At 40.7% G+C, this 15,658-nt stretch overlaps 1 protein-coding gene across 4 annotated transcripts in view; it reads left to right on the forward strand.

Annotated features, from left to right (window-relative positions):
* The window catches only part of sm (smooth), a 113,920-nt gene that overhangs the window by 59,458 nt on the left and 38,804 nt on the right, over positions 1-15,658 (forward strand). For all 4 annotated transcript variants that reach the window (XM_069056120.1, XM_069056726.1, XM_069057469.1 and 1 more), the window contains one exon: positions 10,892-10,966. In XM_069056120.1, the coding sequence (XP_068912221.1) occupies positions 10,892-10,966 (75 nt within the window). The remainder of the gene's footprint in view (positions 1-10,891; positions 10,967-15,658) is intronic.

Consider the following 15,658-nt stretch of genomic DNA (forward strand, 5'->3'; position numbering starts at 1 on the left):
TTAACGGTATGAAAAAATATTCTCATTAATCAACTAGTATGGAAAGTGATACTTTACCGAACAGGTAGTCATAGGAGTTCAATAAAGCCACTTTTCGCAGGTGTTACGTACAGTGGTTTTTCTACAACCGTGTATCTTAGAAGAAGAAGAATTATTGATGCGCTTTTGCAATATTTGCAAAGTTATTTCGGAAAATCTCTTTTCCTGACATAAATATTTTGAAGGGAAAAGGAAGTAATTCGCTTTGTGAGAAAAATTTAATATTCACTATAAGGGTTAAATGTGGTTTTATCATTTCACGGTCGCATTTTTATAGATAAGAGGAAACGGCTCCGAAGCAGCGAAGGAATATGGAAGGATGTCGCGTGTCCTGATCAATTTTGTAAGTGAAGAGCCTGCCAACGTTGGTCCTTATGTAGAATCGGCTTTCAGAGCCAGCACAAACAAAATTATACTTTCAATCTTCTCGTCTGGATATTTTTACTTCCTGTGGTGTCTATTTTCCGTTCCATTAGTGCCGTAAAATATCGGTTCATTTTTCCCGGTTTTATCAGGATGGAGAGGTGGATGTATCATTTCCTTTTAATTTATCACGGTCGCAATTTAGCGGCGAACTGGGAGAGCGGCGGCGGCGGCGGCGTCGATGGCGGGCCGTAAACATGTTCCAATTTGGTTTCGTTCTGCCGACCACCTCGCCCAATAAAGTCCGCCCTTCGACCCTTCGCCTGGACCAAGCTCGTTCCCTCCCTTTATTTCGTTGCAAATAGACGTCTTCCCGGATTCACGGTGTCTTCCCGTGACGGCGACGTGACTCGGGGGGATCACTCCCGAAATCCTCCTCCTCCTGGATGGTGTCAACTTTTAGGTGGGTAGTGGAGGAGGCGATGCGTTAACAACGCTCGAAACGGACGTCTTGCACAGCTGACGCCCATCACCGACAGCCAAGGGGTCATATTTAATAGGCAGTTACATGGTACGCTGTACTCGTGCTCTTCTCTTTCCGAAATGCTTATTAAATTTTAAATGGATTTTCTGGAATCGTTTGTTCCTGATGTTTCGCCTTGAAAATGCTACGTTTCATTCTGATGTCATTTTTTTCCTTCTGTCTTTGAATACCTAACTTTTTTTGATTCCCCACATTCGCTTTAATAATGTCTAGAGTGGAGTGTGTTTTTTCAACAAACAAGAAGAATTTTGTCGGACTGTGACATTTTTAATACCTCGCCTCTCTCCGAATTGTTCGGTTTAAAAAGAGGAACAATGGCAGCGCTCGGAAACTATTTCGTTTCCACCGGGGGAAGCGTTACTAATTATATTTTTTGGAGCCGGATAATTTTCACTTTATGTTTCACGGGTACGCGATTCAGACGTTTTAATCATGAAGGGTCGTTTTGCGCAGGAGTGGCGTCCAGGGGAAGGTCAAAATTCGCCTCCTCTAATTACACTTTGCAAAAGGGAGACATCTTTTTCTTTGCTTTGAGCACGATTCGCTAAGTGAAATTTTAAAAGCTGAAAGGGGTTGTTTGACGATCTATTATGTTACTCCTCTCAGATAATCCCTAACGAGTTTGCAGAGACCTATACAAGTAGGAATTGTTTACATTGTTTGGCCTATCATAACGATTTAACTGTTACAAGCGGGTGAGTATTCCGATAATTCAGGTTTATTTGTTGTGACAACACGACGTCCTTATACCCTCCGTGTTAATCAAGAGCTACTTAAAATATTGATTGGCGAGAGCGCCAATAATCGCCGGGGAATAATTTTATATTTTCATTTTTTTCAACCACATAATTTTTTCTGGTTCGTAGAAAATAGTTTTTCCTCCCTCGTTTTAGGGTCGGAAGTAAAGTATTCTTTTCCTACAAAGTAAAGAGTACTTTTTTTCTACACCAATTATGTAATTCGCTCATTATATGTACGCCAGCTTTTAACCAATAATATTCATTAACCGTGAGTAATGACTCATTACTCCACGAGTTATGACCAATCGCAAAATTGCATTTCTAAATAAAAGCGGAGACTATAAAGTTTGTTATGACACAGCGCAATATTCATGTCATTACTTTGAAATGTCATAATTCGTGTCTCTGTATAGGTTTTTTTTTAAATAAAATGAAGTAATACGTGAATTGTGATCATTCAAGCAATGAAATTTATCGTCGTAGAAAGATAATCGTTTTCTACTTGCGTGTAATGGCTATTGCCCACTTGGATGTTCACAATACTCGATTACAGTTCGTGTCGCAAAATTCATTCTCGTGGATAATAGCCCCCATGACACGCTTTTGAGTAATATATTATTACTGCGAAGAGAATACAAGTATAAATGTCAAGTTGATATTTCTTGAAAATGTATTAAAAAATCAGATATTTTTCTTAATCGCCAGCCCTGTTTTTAACATGGAATATTATATCATCTGTAAGTTTTTGATGTCTCTTTCCGTCATTTTTTTTTAATCATAAATCATGCAATTCACGCTTCTCCTTGGATGTTTTTGATACATATAAATATCCAATTACACCACTTTTGCCTCCTCGAAGATATCTTTTAAACTTCCTCAGAATCAATTTTTCAAAACTTGGAGACAAAAACAGGAAGGATAAAATAAACTGTTAAAAAATATAATTTTGGTAACGGCAAGTGTGCTTACTCTGGTGCTCTAATTTGAGAAATTTTAAATTACATTTTAAGTATTTCTTAACTAAAGTTTTGTCATTTGCAAAGAGAAATCTTATCACGATTTAACTTACGAATTGTGACGATTATTTCTGCAGGATTTTACGCGATTATTTTACCGATACCAGATACCGATGATTCGTATCGAACTTTTAAGTGCAGGAACTGTAAGCTGTGACACTTGAGAGCAGGAACTTAAAAGGCAAAGTAGTAATGGCTCTATATCTCCAGAGGTACAATAAGTAGATCGGTTGAACTTAGATACTCCACTGTGAGATTTTCGTCAGATTCACCACCTGCAACGAAACCGAGGTTTTTCCATTTTAATAATTTCCCGCGCGCCCATTTTTGCATCTCCCATAAATTATTGTTTTGAAAATGCACCTCGGGAATTCGATTTGGCCAGACTGGTTCCCGCTCCCACAAACCTTCGTGACGCAACGTGAAATCGATGCTTTAATTTCGCCGGAAATTGACATTTTATGTGAAATTGAAACAGAACAGAAACAACCGACACACACATATTGGACGTTCGCAATTTGAAAAGTAATAATACCACGGATTGGTGCGACAAGGAGTGGGTTTTTATTTACTTTTGCAGTGAGTTTCTTGAAAATGTGCAAATCGGTGCAGCCGCAGATGGTGATGGGAACCTTGTCGCGGTGTCGTTTTCACATTTGCCGGAGGTTCCCCAAGACCTCGCCGCATTCGAGGCGACGAATGGTAATTGAATTCGCCTGATTTAACCGCAATAATTGTAAAATTTACGATCTCTAAAGCTATTCATAAACGTGATCGACCATTGGCAGAGCGTTTTATACCTAAATGTCAAAAATAAATTCGACTCCGGAGAGAAATCTGTTGCCAAGGGATTACACAGGTGCTTTAATTAACAGTCGTCGAATCGACGATGGGAGAAAGGAAACCGCTTTAGCTAACCAAATATCACGTTTCCTTTCATCCCCTCGGATCGGTTGCCTCTCCGAACAAGAGGACGTTTTGTGTATCGCTTTACGACCCTTAATTTCGATGTTTTTCACCTCACCGAATTGAAAACGTAACCGAAGAACGCGACCGTGGCAGCGTTTTTGTTGCCACTGTCATAAATAAGTTAAATTGGTAGCGGAGTAATTTATTATCGGTCGAAATGTCAGGGATTTGTTAATTGAAATTGATGTTATTTTGAGCGCTTTGATTTGCCTCCAGTTATTTCGACAGAGTTGCGAAATTTTTCGCAAATACTCGCTCCACTCGTGCACCCTTTCCGAGACGATACATCTCTCATTGTTTGCTTTTTTCCTCGTTTTGTTCTCGTTCTGGACCGGCATGCGAACACTCTTCTTTGTTAATTTCCGGGCAGCACTTTTTCCGTGCTTCACTTGGAGTCTTACCAAGTTTCAATCAAAAGTTGCACGAATCACCGGAAACATCAAACGTTGTTACGCCTAATTATGTTTTGTTTCAAAATTACAGAATGTAAGATCAAAGGATCCAGAATCCCGTTGCTTGCATTAGTTCGCGGAGGATGTGGGGGGAAAATTAAAAATTAACAATAATCCAACGTGGCACCTGATAATAAGGCCACCTGAAAATTTGATGGCGGCAAATTTCTGCAGTGACGTCAACACAAGTATGTGGAAAGCTCGCGGAAAAATGGCGACACATTAATACACGTTTGTTGAAAATTTGGAGCAAATGAGTCGTCTTTTTTTTTACGGTGACACTTGCTGGTGAAATATGCTCGGGGAGAAGGACGCCTGAAGGAGTTTTCGGTTTCAGCAGTACGTCATAAATCATTCAGACGTCCTGAAACTATTACGGCGTATCGTTAAATGTGGCGTCTTAATCGCGGCACTAGTCGCCATTAATCTTATTATTTCGTTTCTTTTCGGGTGATTGTAATAGTTTTCGAAGTGATTCGTTCCGGATTTGTTGTTTTTCGGCGGTGCGGACCGTAGACGTTTGTTTACCGGTCCCGGAACCGCAATCAATTCCTAATGCATCCCTAGAAATGATGAGGGTTAGTCAGCAGCGATCATAGACCACAACTATTCCTCAATAGTAATTTATTCAGCACGAATCTGAATGATTTATTGTGCGTTTCGTGATTCCGTAAGATATGATTCCGTAAACACGTTCGGTTACGGCCTCAAAGAGACGTTTTTTAATAAATAATTTATGCGGCAGCAACCCCCGTTATCTATTCTGGAGTCTCGAGTCGTATTTTATTTACGCCATCCGGCAATGTACCCTTTGTCACTTTACATTCTTTTATTTTCGCTTGTTTTCGCCTGTTTACACTAACACCACGTTATATTCCAATCTCCATCATTCCTCCTTCGGCGAGAATTTACGGCCTTCTTGGTGGATGCATTGTTCCGCATTATATAATATGAACCACATACAGCTCCTGTCCGGAACCCCGACACAATAACTTCGCCTCTCGGTGATAAGAAATACTCTACCTGAGATATATTTCAGGTGGTCTTACCCGGAGCTCCCGGATCGATCCCGGAGCGTAATTCGAAACTGTGCTTTTTGCGTGTACTTGATCTCGCGTTCACGCATGAACGATCGCCGGAGCGAGCTTTCTCGACGAAAGACAATCCATTACTTTTGGACGTCGACTTTGATTCGCGTCATTATCGGCCACTTCCAATTTTAACTTTTCCGGTATCTCTTCATGATCTGGTGGCGATACAGACGAAAGTTTAAGCAATTCCCCCCGAAGAAAGGATGGAATTTTTCGGATATTTTGCACCATTAAGCGGCTAGATCAGGAGCCAATCTGTTTTCAGCGTGCGGATTTTTTTTTTGGCGACGGATGCCCGACCAGTGAAATCATCTAGTTTACGTCCGACAACAATCGGAGCAATTTGTTTAAAACATGTATTTACGAAAATAAATCGTTTTGGGCTACTAATTTTAACGTTTCGTGGCTTTATGTTCCTCAAAGGATCAACAAAACAGGGACGGTGGCCAAGCTTTTGCACGTGTTTATTTTAGCGTACTTTATGCAGAGTGGTTTATATGACACTTTGTTTCGCTTATTTGTGTTTGAGAGGGCCAAGAGCGGCGATATGGGAAATCTTTTCTCATTGTTGTACTGTACGTTCTAAAGGATCGTTCTGTCCTGATCCTTTTTGTTTTCTTTGGGCATGGCTGCTTGCCGGAAAAGCTCCCACTTGTAACGACCAAGCGAATGTTGATTTTATTATCTTCAAAATCTAGTGAAGATTCATTTAAATATTTTTTAGGCGCCCTTGATGAAAACGGTAATTTTACGTACTCAAAAGCGGACGAAAAGTAACTCTTTTTCGGACGCACTTTTTTGGACGCTAACCATGGCACCGTCTGTCTATTTAGTAAGTTAGCAACGAAACCGACAAAACCGATAATTGTCCTGTCACCATAAATTATGTAAATAAGTAATCGTATTGCAAATAATAGGTATGTAGTAAATTTCTAGTTGGCAGTCTGATAACAAATACAAAAAAAATTGTTAATATCTATTAATAAAATAAATTTTGAAAAAGGCAGATACAAAATTAATTTGTAATTTTTCCAATGATGTCTTTTGCTTTGTAGTTCGTGCGGTCGCCTAAAAAATTTCATGTGCACCTCTGCCAAAAAGTGCTTTTTATCCTCGCCTGTTTTCAAGCCTCGGCTGCGCCTCGGCCAGAAAACCCAGCCTCGAACGAAAAAGATGCACTTTTTGGCCTCGATACGCAAATAACTGTTCTTGCCAGCTGGTATAAAAATTTGCCAAGTGCAAAAGCTCAAGTGTAGTAGATTTTAAGAAACAAATTCTATTGGAAAATGTGCTTGTGAAGTTATTTTTACTAAAGATGCAATACCAGTCTCACGTGAGAAATATTTGTTGCAATTATTATTTTCTTGCGCACCCTTTTGGAGTCCTCGACATGTGTAATTTATTCCGTGTTGTAACTGGAATAACCGAGTGGTCCTTGGAAGAGTTTGTCTCGAGTTTCGTCGTCCATAAACTCCTTTTCGCCTCCTCGGAGAAATGAGGATTCGTCGTGAACTTTCCTCGTTCGGCGACAATTTTCTTTGTCAAGGCGACAATACCTGCAAGTTGGATATCTCGTCTCTCGTTAATTTGTCCCAATTTTCGTGATCGGCATTCCGGGCGTTTTACGTTTTCCCCGGATTAATAGGAGTCTAGTTTCGGGGACGAGATCCTCTCCAATGACAAACCGGAAATGTTGATATTTGTTGAAGTGGATTAATCCGAAGGTTGTTGGGTACGAAACGAGGGCCGTTATTTAGGGTTTCCGGGTGGCGGGTCGGTAAATAATTTACCTGGAGTGAGAGCATTCGTCGGCTATTAAGGGCGGAGGCTTAGCGGAGGAGCGTTCGTGTTCAGTTTATAATGTGGGGGACGTTTTGGCGGAGGCGCCGGAGCGGAGGACACCATCTCGGAGTCGTGTTCCAAGGCACGAATCTCTTTAGAGATATCGGAGCGCCGACACATGATTGTCTTCTTATCGCGAAACAGGGCCCGTCTTGGCGGCGTCCTATTACCGAAAACGTGAGAAACCGGCGACGAGATGGAAGTTTCTTTACTATATTACACCACTTGGCTATTTTTAAAGGGGGAAGCTGCGAGGAGATCGTTTACATTGGACGAATTTACGAGCGTTTAAGAAATTGTCTCCGAATTCTTCTTCCCGGATCTCGAGCGGCGTTACAAAGTGCCGATAGCGCTAATTGAAAGAAAACATCCAGAGACGTGAACGCTTGTTGTGTTTTTTATTATTAAATTTCCACCCAAAGAATATTTCAAATTCCAGAACTGACGAATCGACGACACTCTCTACAAGAATTTTCATAATGTCCGCACCGTTTTTTTTCCATCTTCTGAAAGGATCACTTTAATTCAAAGGAAGTCGGTCCTTTTCCGGGGGCGAAGACGCCGCTCCATTTATTTTGACGAGTGGCCGGATTTCAATCACGAAATGGTTTTTCAAATTACTCGCACGTGGAAATTTGCTTTCAAGATTTCAATATTTTCAGCGCTGCTCTCTGGATATATTTCCTGCTTATCTGTGCGCTTTCCGAAGTTGGGATAAAGTTTGTGCGATCATTCATCATGGAGTTCTTGGAGTATCCGACTCGCGGAAGCCGGGCCTCAACTGTTGATTCACTTCGGTTTGTTTTTCTCTTGGTGGGATCGTTTTGTATCACGGAAGTTTGCAAATTGACCGAATATAATTAGAGACGACTCGGGGGCTCCCTAATGATTTTTCCTCGAACCCATTTCAAAGAGTTTACGTTTCAGTGATTGATTCCGATCGTTCCGTTTCCAAAGCAAAATACTCCATTTAACTGTATCGGAGTCGACAACTTCCTCGCAAGTCGTGTAACTTTCTGCAAGTTAAATTACATTGATTCCGGAAGCAACGATATCGTGGGTGGTACTAACGAAACAATCTGCTCTCGACCGATTTGTCTATTTTCTCATTTTTTACTACACTCTAAATTTAAACTTGCGGTTGTTCCATTTCGAAGATCCTTCCCAACCACCACCTGATTTTATTATCCCGATCTCGTTTGGTCACGATCAGTTATTGAGTGTGACGTGTTTGTTTGTCTTGACCTCTTTGAGCGTCTATTTCGGATTGGATCACTTCTTTTTTGGGTGGTCGCCGCAAGATGTTCACCACCAATTTCCGATGAATGAAAATATTTATAGTTCAGTTCGCACCGACCAGAACTCACGAATGAAAATGTTTACCGATTCATAATTGAATCGGAGTTTGTTGAAACTGTCGGAAGGAGTAAATTCTTAAATAGTGTTTTTTACGTCTCGAGAGAAACGCTTCCGTGCGTAAAAAAGCGATCCTTCGGGTTTCGCAATATTGAATAAAAGAGAGATTGCTCTTAAATAATGCAGATTCGCAGCGGGAAATTCATCTCACTTTGTATAATTTTGACAGCGAATTATGCAAGAGTCGCCCAGCCCGTGAGCTTCCAGTTTTTGTCGTTTTGATAACTCGGCAGAATTGAGCGGAAGTGTCCCGTGTGCATAAATCTATGCAAGTTGGTGCAGATTAATCTCGGTCGCGTCGAAATATACTACTTATCATGGAAAATGCAACACCCAGAAATAGTGAATATATTTTGATGAAACTTGGTACAGTAATTAGGTGTTAACTAAAGATAAAATGATGATAATTTGGAAGAAATACCTGAAAAAATACCTGAAGAAAATCTTTTAAATTATTCTTATCCGAATATGCATTTCTTCAATAATATCATCAATAACTTCAGTATATACTATGCCTCCAGTACGAAGACGGGTCCATTAGCGGCACGTAACTCAATTTGAAAGAGGCCGCATTGTCGGAATGCGAGACGCCGGTCTTTACTATAGGGCATAGGGACAAAATGTGGGCACTGTGTTACGGTGTTGTCGTGCCTGGCTTGAAGGCCAATGTTACTGAAACTTTCACCGTTTTATCTCAGTTATGGCCCAATTATTATTGTACAAAGTTTGATCAAAATACGTTATTTCTGGGTGTTGCATTTTCCATGATAAGTAGTGTACGTGGAATGTCGCAGTTTTACGACCAGACGTCGATGGTCGAGGATCGATCTTGGGGCGAGAGCGTTGTCACGTTTTTTCCGCGGTATAACAAGGGGAAAATAGTGATTTAGGGGCCATTATCGAAATAATAAAAAAAGACGGAAACGCAGAAAGAAATTCGCTTACGACGAGCTTCGTCGATTTATGCAACTGTGGCCCCCAGATCGGAAGTTGAGCCGACACGAATCAAGTATTTTTTTCTTTTGAGATGTCATGTCCCGAAATAGAATTTATCTTGTCGATGAGACGCGAATGAAATAGTTTAAAAGCAAATGAAAAGACCGTTGCCGGACAAAAGAGACGAAAAATGTCGGCGTCCATTTAATTTTTTTTTTCGATTGTCCTCGCTGTCATCCGTGGATATTTCATCTTTGATTTCGATCAGAGTCGTCGGAATTTGTTTGGATAGGGGTTGCGACAACAGTGTGTTGCTAATTTCGGACGATGTTCTCCAGTTTGTCTTTGTAACTTTGTCGACAGCTCGGGGGTGGCGTCTTTAATAACGCATTAGTCGAGGAGGCTGCAAAATTGATAGGAATACTTGATAAGGCCGGAAGTTTGTCGCTTCCCTCTTCTTAATTCTCCCATACGATCCAATAAACGAGTGGAGCGGCGGAGACAATGGGCTCGGAGAGCAAGTAACAGTTAATGTGTCTTTGTTTGTACCGCCCCTAATGCGTTTTAATAATGACCACGGAGTCGTTTCTCTTGTCGGGGTTTGGAGCAGACGGGCGCGATGTTAACAAGGCTCTCCAGAGCGACTCTGCTGAATTGAAAAGAACTATCCGGCTCGTATATAAAGTGGAGTAAATGACGCATTCTCGCGGAGATAGTGTGCAAAGCGCTTATTTAAAGGGGGTAATGGCTCCGTTAGACCTCCCAGATGTGCTTGCCCCTAATTTATTTCAATACATTAGAGCACTCGGGAGGAAAGTCCTGACGCAAACGCGTAATCTGCACATGTCACTCGGATTACCAATTAATAATCGTCGCAATTGTTCATTATCCATTTGTCATTCTTATTCTGTTATTCCCCCGCTCGCTCCGTCCTGCGCCTGCATAAAAGGACTCGCGTCGACGTTATTGGACAATAACACTGTGCGACATGTGCGCACCATCGCCCGTTCTCTCTGCAATTGTCGGGTGAAATTTTTTCCGAAAGTTCGTCATCGAAACTGGTTCGTTTTTGCGACACTAATTGTTGCGACACACATCTTCACATTTGCACAATCGTTTTGCGTGAAATCGCGAATTTATTTCGGTTTGTGGCCTGGATGCCGCGGTCACGGTCAGCGCCTTCGCAAAATCGCAAACGCGCCAATCATTTTTTCCATCCGTAATGGAAAGAAAATATCGTCGTGGCCCCATATTTTCGTTCGAACCGGCCTTTGTTATTTAGATGCTTCAATAAAGAAAGAAAGACGAATTGGGAGTTTTCTTTTGTTGTTTCGGAGTTCATTTATACATAACAAAAGATGCTCGTGGTTATCTGACGCATCCTGCACGGCGGAGTGGAAGGACTTTGGTCCGTGTCGAGGACCAGTTTGTGTTTATCGGGAAGATCCTTCGACGTTTGTTCTGATGGAGGTTTTTGTTTCAGTGAAGGAAAACACTAACGGCAGACCGCAGCCTCTACTGCAGGAGCCACACTATGGATCTCGACCTCAACCTTACAGTAAGTGTTATTAATTAATCCGGTTTTATTCCGTTCCATTGAGTGAACGTGGAACGGCAATTTAACAAAATTATTCGCTTGAAAATTGCCACAATGTGACTTGGTAATTTGCCGTATCCACGGCGTCGGATATGTTTAATTATCCGCTCATTTACAGCTGAAAATAAGTCGCCGCGATGCAGACGAGCTTTCGCAGGACTCCTTTCGTTTCATTTCCCTCCTGGAAGTCGGCTCCGATTTCACACCCATCGACAATCGCTAATTTGTCGACGTGCAGGTCGATTTATTTGCTTTCGTAATAGTCTCCTGATGGCCTTCTTGTCATTTCCGATTGGAACAGTTTGTGTTCGTTAATAAATCAAATTTAATAACAAATGTTAACTTCCGCGAATCAACCGAAATCCTGTTATTGGGGAGGAGCCCCCGGCTTTTGATTGATGATGGTAGCGCTTTCATAATGACTGAATTTAGAATGTAACGATACGGAAAAAATCTCTACAGAAGCTCAATCTCTTCGGGAGGCTGTGCTGGAGGTGAACGGCCAACGTTGCGACGACGACGACTCTTTAGTTTAAAAGTCACCCCGAAGTTTTTAAACTTCATCAAGAACTCTCTTAACCGAAAGTTTGAAAATCGTTAATTGGGATTTAGATAATGGATTTTAGGGTTTAAAATTTTAACGAAGAGCACAAATCTCAGAAGAAATATCACCCGACAACTTTCGAAATGTCAGTTCTTCTCGGTCACTTCCTACTATAAACTGGAGATTTGAGGTTTCGACAAGAAATTATTTTGATAACGGCTTAGTGATGTTAAAATTGGCAGACTATAATTTGTAGGAGGTCGCCTAGAATATCAAGTTTTGCCAAACTGTTATAAATTTAGATGCTGGGCGTGCGATTTTATATTCGTTGCTTTTATCATAAGTTTTCTCCCACGTGGAAGACATAAAATAAAGTCGCCGCTCTTGCGGCAGACTCATGTGGAGTTTGCTATGTTTCCTAGATAAAAATTCGATAGAGCTTCATTGTTTTCGAATTCGTTGGCATAAAATATTCGAACGGTGAGCGAGCCAAAAATCGAGAGCAACACAATTGTTACGTCTTCGGTTCGTTAAAAGCGGAGTTTATTGATTTCGTAAAAAATTCAACTTTTCAGCCTGCCAATTAGAAGTTAATGACGAAAATTAATCATTATTATGACCGCCGCCTCCGTTGGAGAACTTCGCTCGAAAGAAAGTTACAGCGGACTGGATGTTTTTGTCTACTCTTTAAGAAACTTCATTATTCGGACGTTGATTGACTATTATTGTCTGTCGCTGACGTCATTTTCTCATTATCAATTACCGTTAGTGGTGTTTTTGTTGTCGACCGTTTCTCGATTTAGAATCTAATCCGATCAATCATAATAAGTTGGTGCAGATGCACCAGTTGCAACATCGAATCGTGATTAATCGCTGCTACGAGACCTATTAAGCTTCAGTTGTTCTAGTTCAACACTCTGGTTGCACCGTGAATGTCCATAAATTACGAATTTGCGTGAAGGTTTTGTGTCGGACGTGAAAAGAATGCTGAATGTGTAGTCCTCGTTAATATTCGACGCCTGGAATTAAGGATAATAGAGCGATAATGAGTCTTATAGATGGGAATTTTCTGCGGGAAAATGTCGAATTTTGTTCTGATCCCATTTGAAACGGAGAACCGCAACCCGCGGTCTTGTCGAAGATTGGTAACCTCGTTTCGGCAATCTAATTTTTTTTGCCGCCATAATCCATTTACGGAAGTTACCCGGAATAAAATATTCCAGTCGGATATTAGTTGTGTTATTTGATATTGTTTGTTTCTATGGGGAAATAGAACTCGGGCAACTTCCACGAGAACTTTGGTTGTTCTAGGGGCGTAATTCTCCTTTGGGGTACGACGGCATTGTCGCGTTGATTGTCGTTGTTATTACGCTTAATGAGCTTTAAATCACAAAATCGATGGGTTCCAGTGCATTTTTTACGGTCCGTTTCCTGTCGAGATTATTTTCATTTTCCCCCGTGATCGTTCCCGATTTTGGAAGTTTCTTTGTTTTCTCTCTGCAATTGGTGCGGCCAACAGCAGATAGGTAATTGCATCTCGGCGGTGGACATTCGGCAAATGCAGCGTAGAATGAACGATGATCGCTGTCTGAGCTTTTGCCCAAGCTGTCTAACGTTGCCACACAAACCATTAACCGGCCGCATTGGCCCAAGTTCAACGCATCTGACTCACGCATGCAACTGTTGAAAATTATTTTGCACTTGCACCGGTGACCGTCCACAACCGAGCTTTCGGCAATTAGGAGTTGTTTTGGTGCGGCGCGCCACCGTTAATTAGCCGGGGCACTTGTCGTGTATAATTAAATTTGGCAAGAGTCGTCGTACCTTGCGTCCGCATTTCTCATTGTGTTAACGGAATTTTTCGGCCAGGGGGACGAGGTGCGTGCGTTTCGTCGCCCACGGCACGTCAACGGCTGCAAGAATTCGCAAGAGCGAATGTGATCGGGTGGTTCGCCGTCGTGTGCGAATGATGGAAACCTCCACCTGTACCATTTAAATATTGACATCAATGGCCGGCCCAACCCCTCCGATCATTTATTCCGCCGATGAACTGGCGTGTTTTGCTAATGGATGTTCCGACGAGCCGATACTGGGGTCGGTGGGGTTTATCTTTGTGTGCTGTTTATCGGAATGTCGAGGGGACGGGGTCGGATTTGTTTTGCCCCAAGCAAAAAAAAAAGTGAAAAATAATTGAGAACTTGTGTGTTGGGGTCGAAAAGGCAAGAATATAAAATGAGGCAATCGAGATTTCGTACAATAATTGATTGTCAGGAATATTTTTATTTTGGTCAAATTTGAGTTGGTATTATGGATGTACGCTGTGATGTTGGAATCATCAATACTAAGTTTATAAAAACAGCTCTTTCTACGTGATATAAAAAAAAATAGGAAGTAAATTATATTATAAAGAGTAGAAGTGAGTCTTTTTGTGCTAAGTCCAGAGGCTAAAGACCGAGACGAAGTCGAGGTCGGCAACTGGGTGAAGCACAAAAAGATCTTCTACTCTGAATCATACAGGGTGTCCCAAAAAAAAGACGAGTCCATAGCTCCCTTATTTATCGGAGGATTTTAATTATCTACACACCAAATTAAATGGTTGTTAATAGGCTACAAAACGGCTTAATAAATTCACGTATATCCCCAAGGGCTTCAAGACTAAACTGTCAAAAATTTTTTTAGATAATTCTGATAAAGATTTTAATTCTGAAAACAGCATTGTATCACAAGTAGGTACAACTTCACATAAAAAAAATAACACTAACTTTTGAAACAAATGACGAGCACCAAGCGAAAAGCTATCAAAATGCATTGCGTTACAATGTAATAACCAAATTAAGGTAGCTGGAAAAACAAATGACAAATAATAACAGTGGGATTGCGCAGATATGCCGCCAGTGTTTAGCGCAAAATGGAACATAAACGATAGTAGCGTTTTTTTACATTTTTTTTGTGAATTTTTAGTATTTAAGTGTATACTTGTGATACATTGTTGTTTCCAGGATAAAAATCTCTATCAGAATTACTAAAAAAAGATATGTAATCCCATTTGAAAAAAAAATATTTTGACAGTTTACCCTTGAAGCCTATAGGGCTATACTTGAATTTATTAGGCCATTTTGTAGCCTATTAACAACCATTTAATTTGGTGTACAGATAATTAAAATCTTGCGATAAATAACGGAGGTATGGACTCGTCTTCTATTTTGGGGACACGCTGTATATACTACATATTTTATTTTCAACCGGATCACAAAAAAATAATCGGACTCATGTTTTTTCCTGCCGTTACAGTAATATTACAATTTTCAAATTTTAAGGCACCAGGAATTCCTACTTCCCTTGTATTATTTTTGGTACTTGAAGTTTTCATAATATTAGTAAAGTCTACAACACTATCTAAATTCTAAATCATCCGATGTACTTTCTGCAAACCTCCAGGTAAAACTTTCCCAAAATGGTGAATGATCTCGATTTGTAATTTTCAGTATCCTGAACTTTTACTAAGATATCAGAGCAGTATCCATATACGTAACCTACAATAATGATTTATAGTTCTTCCTCTAGACCTAGAGAACTCAGAAATTTTACCTCTGTAGCCAGATACTTTTCATCAGGAGCAACTACGTCGAAATCATACACTTTTCCCCCAGGACTGTGTTGGGATTAGATCTGCATAGAGTTTGCCGCGATCTGCATCAATTCTGGAGCCGTGCAATGCATTTCGTTTTCAGTGGCATCGAACATACTTCAGATATTCGCTAAATACAAAACAAAAACAAAACTTATCAAAACGTGAATAGCAAACGATTACAACTTGCAACTGCTTACTTTTTAACACTGTAGGGCCATCTTGCGTTATTTTTGACACTTGACATCTGATCTGACATCAATGGACACGCCCATAACGGGCGACTCGTCTTACACCACAGTGGAACCGGTTAAATATTGGGTAATAATTTCGTTATTTCGCTTTTTTGGAGGCTTTTTTTTAATAAAGATAATTTAATTATTAAATATTTCGTGTAATTGATAAATAAATCGTGACAAATGCTTCAAAAAACCTTACATTTGATTGGGTCGAGCCGCCTGTGGGCACTTCTACTCCTAGG

Source organism: Tenebrio molitor, chromosome 1, assembly GCF_963966145.1.
Source record: "Tenebrio molitor chromosome 1, icTenMoli1.1, whole genome shotgun sequence".
Lineage (NCBI taxonomy): Eukaryota > Metazoa > Arthropoda > Insecta > Coleoptera > Tenebrionidae > Tenebrio > Tenebrio molitor.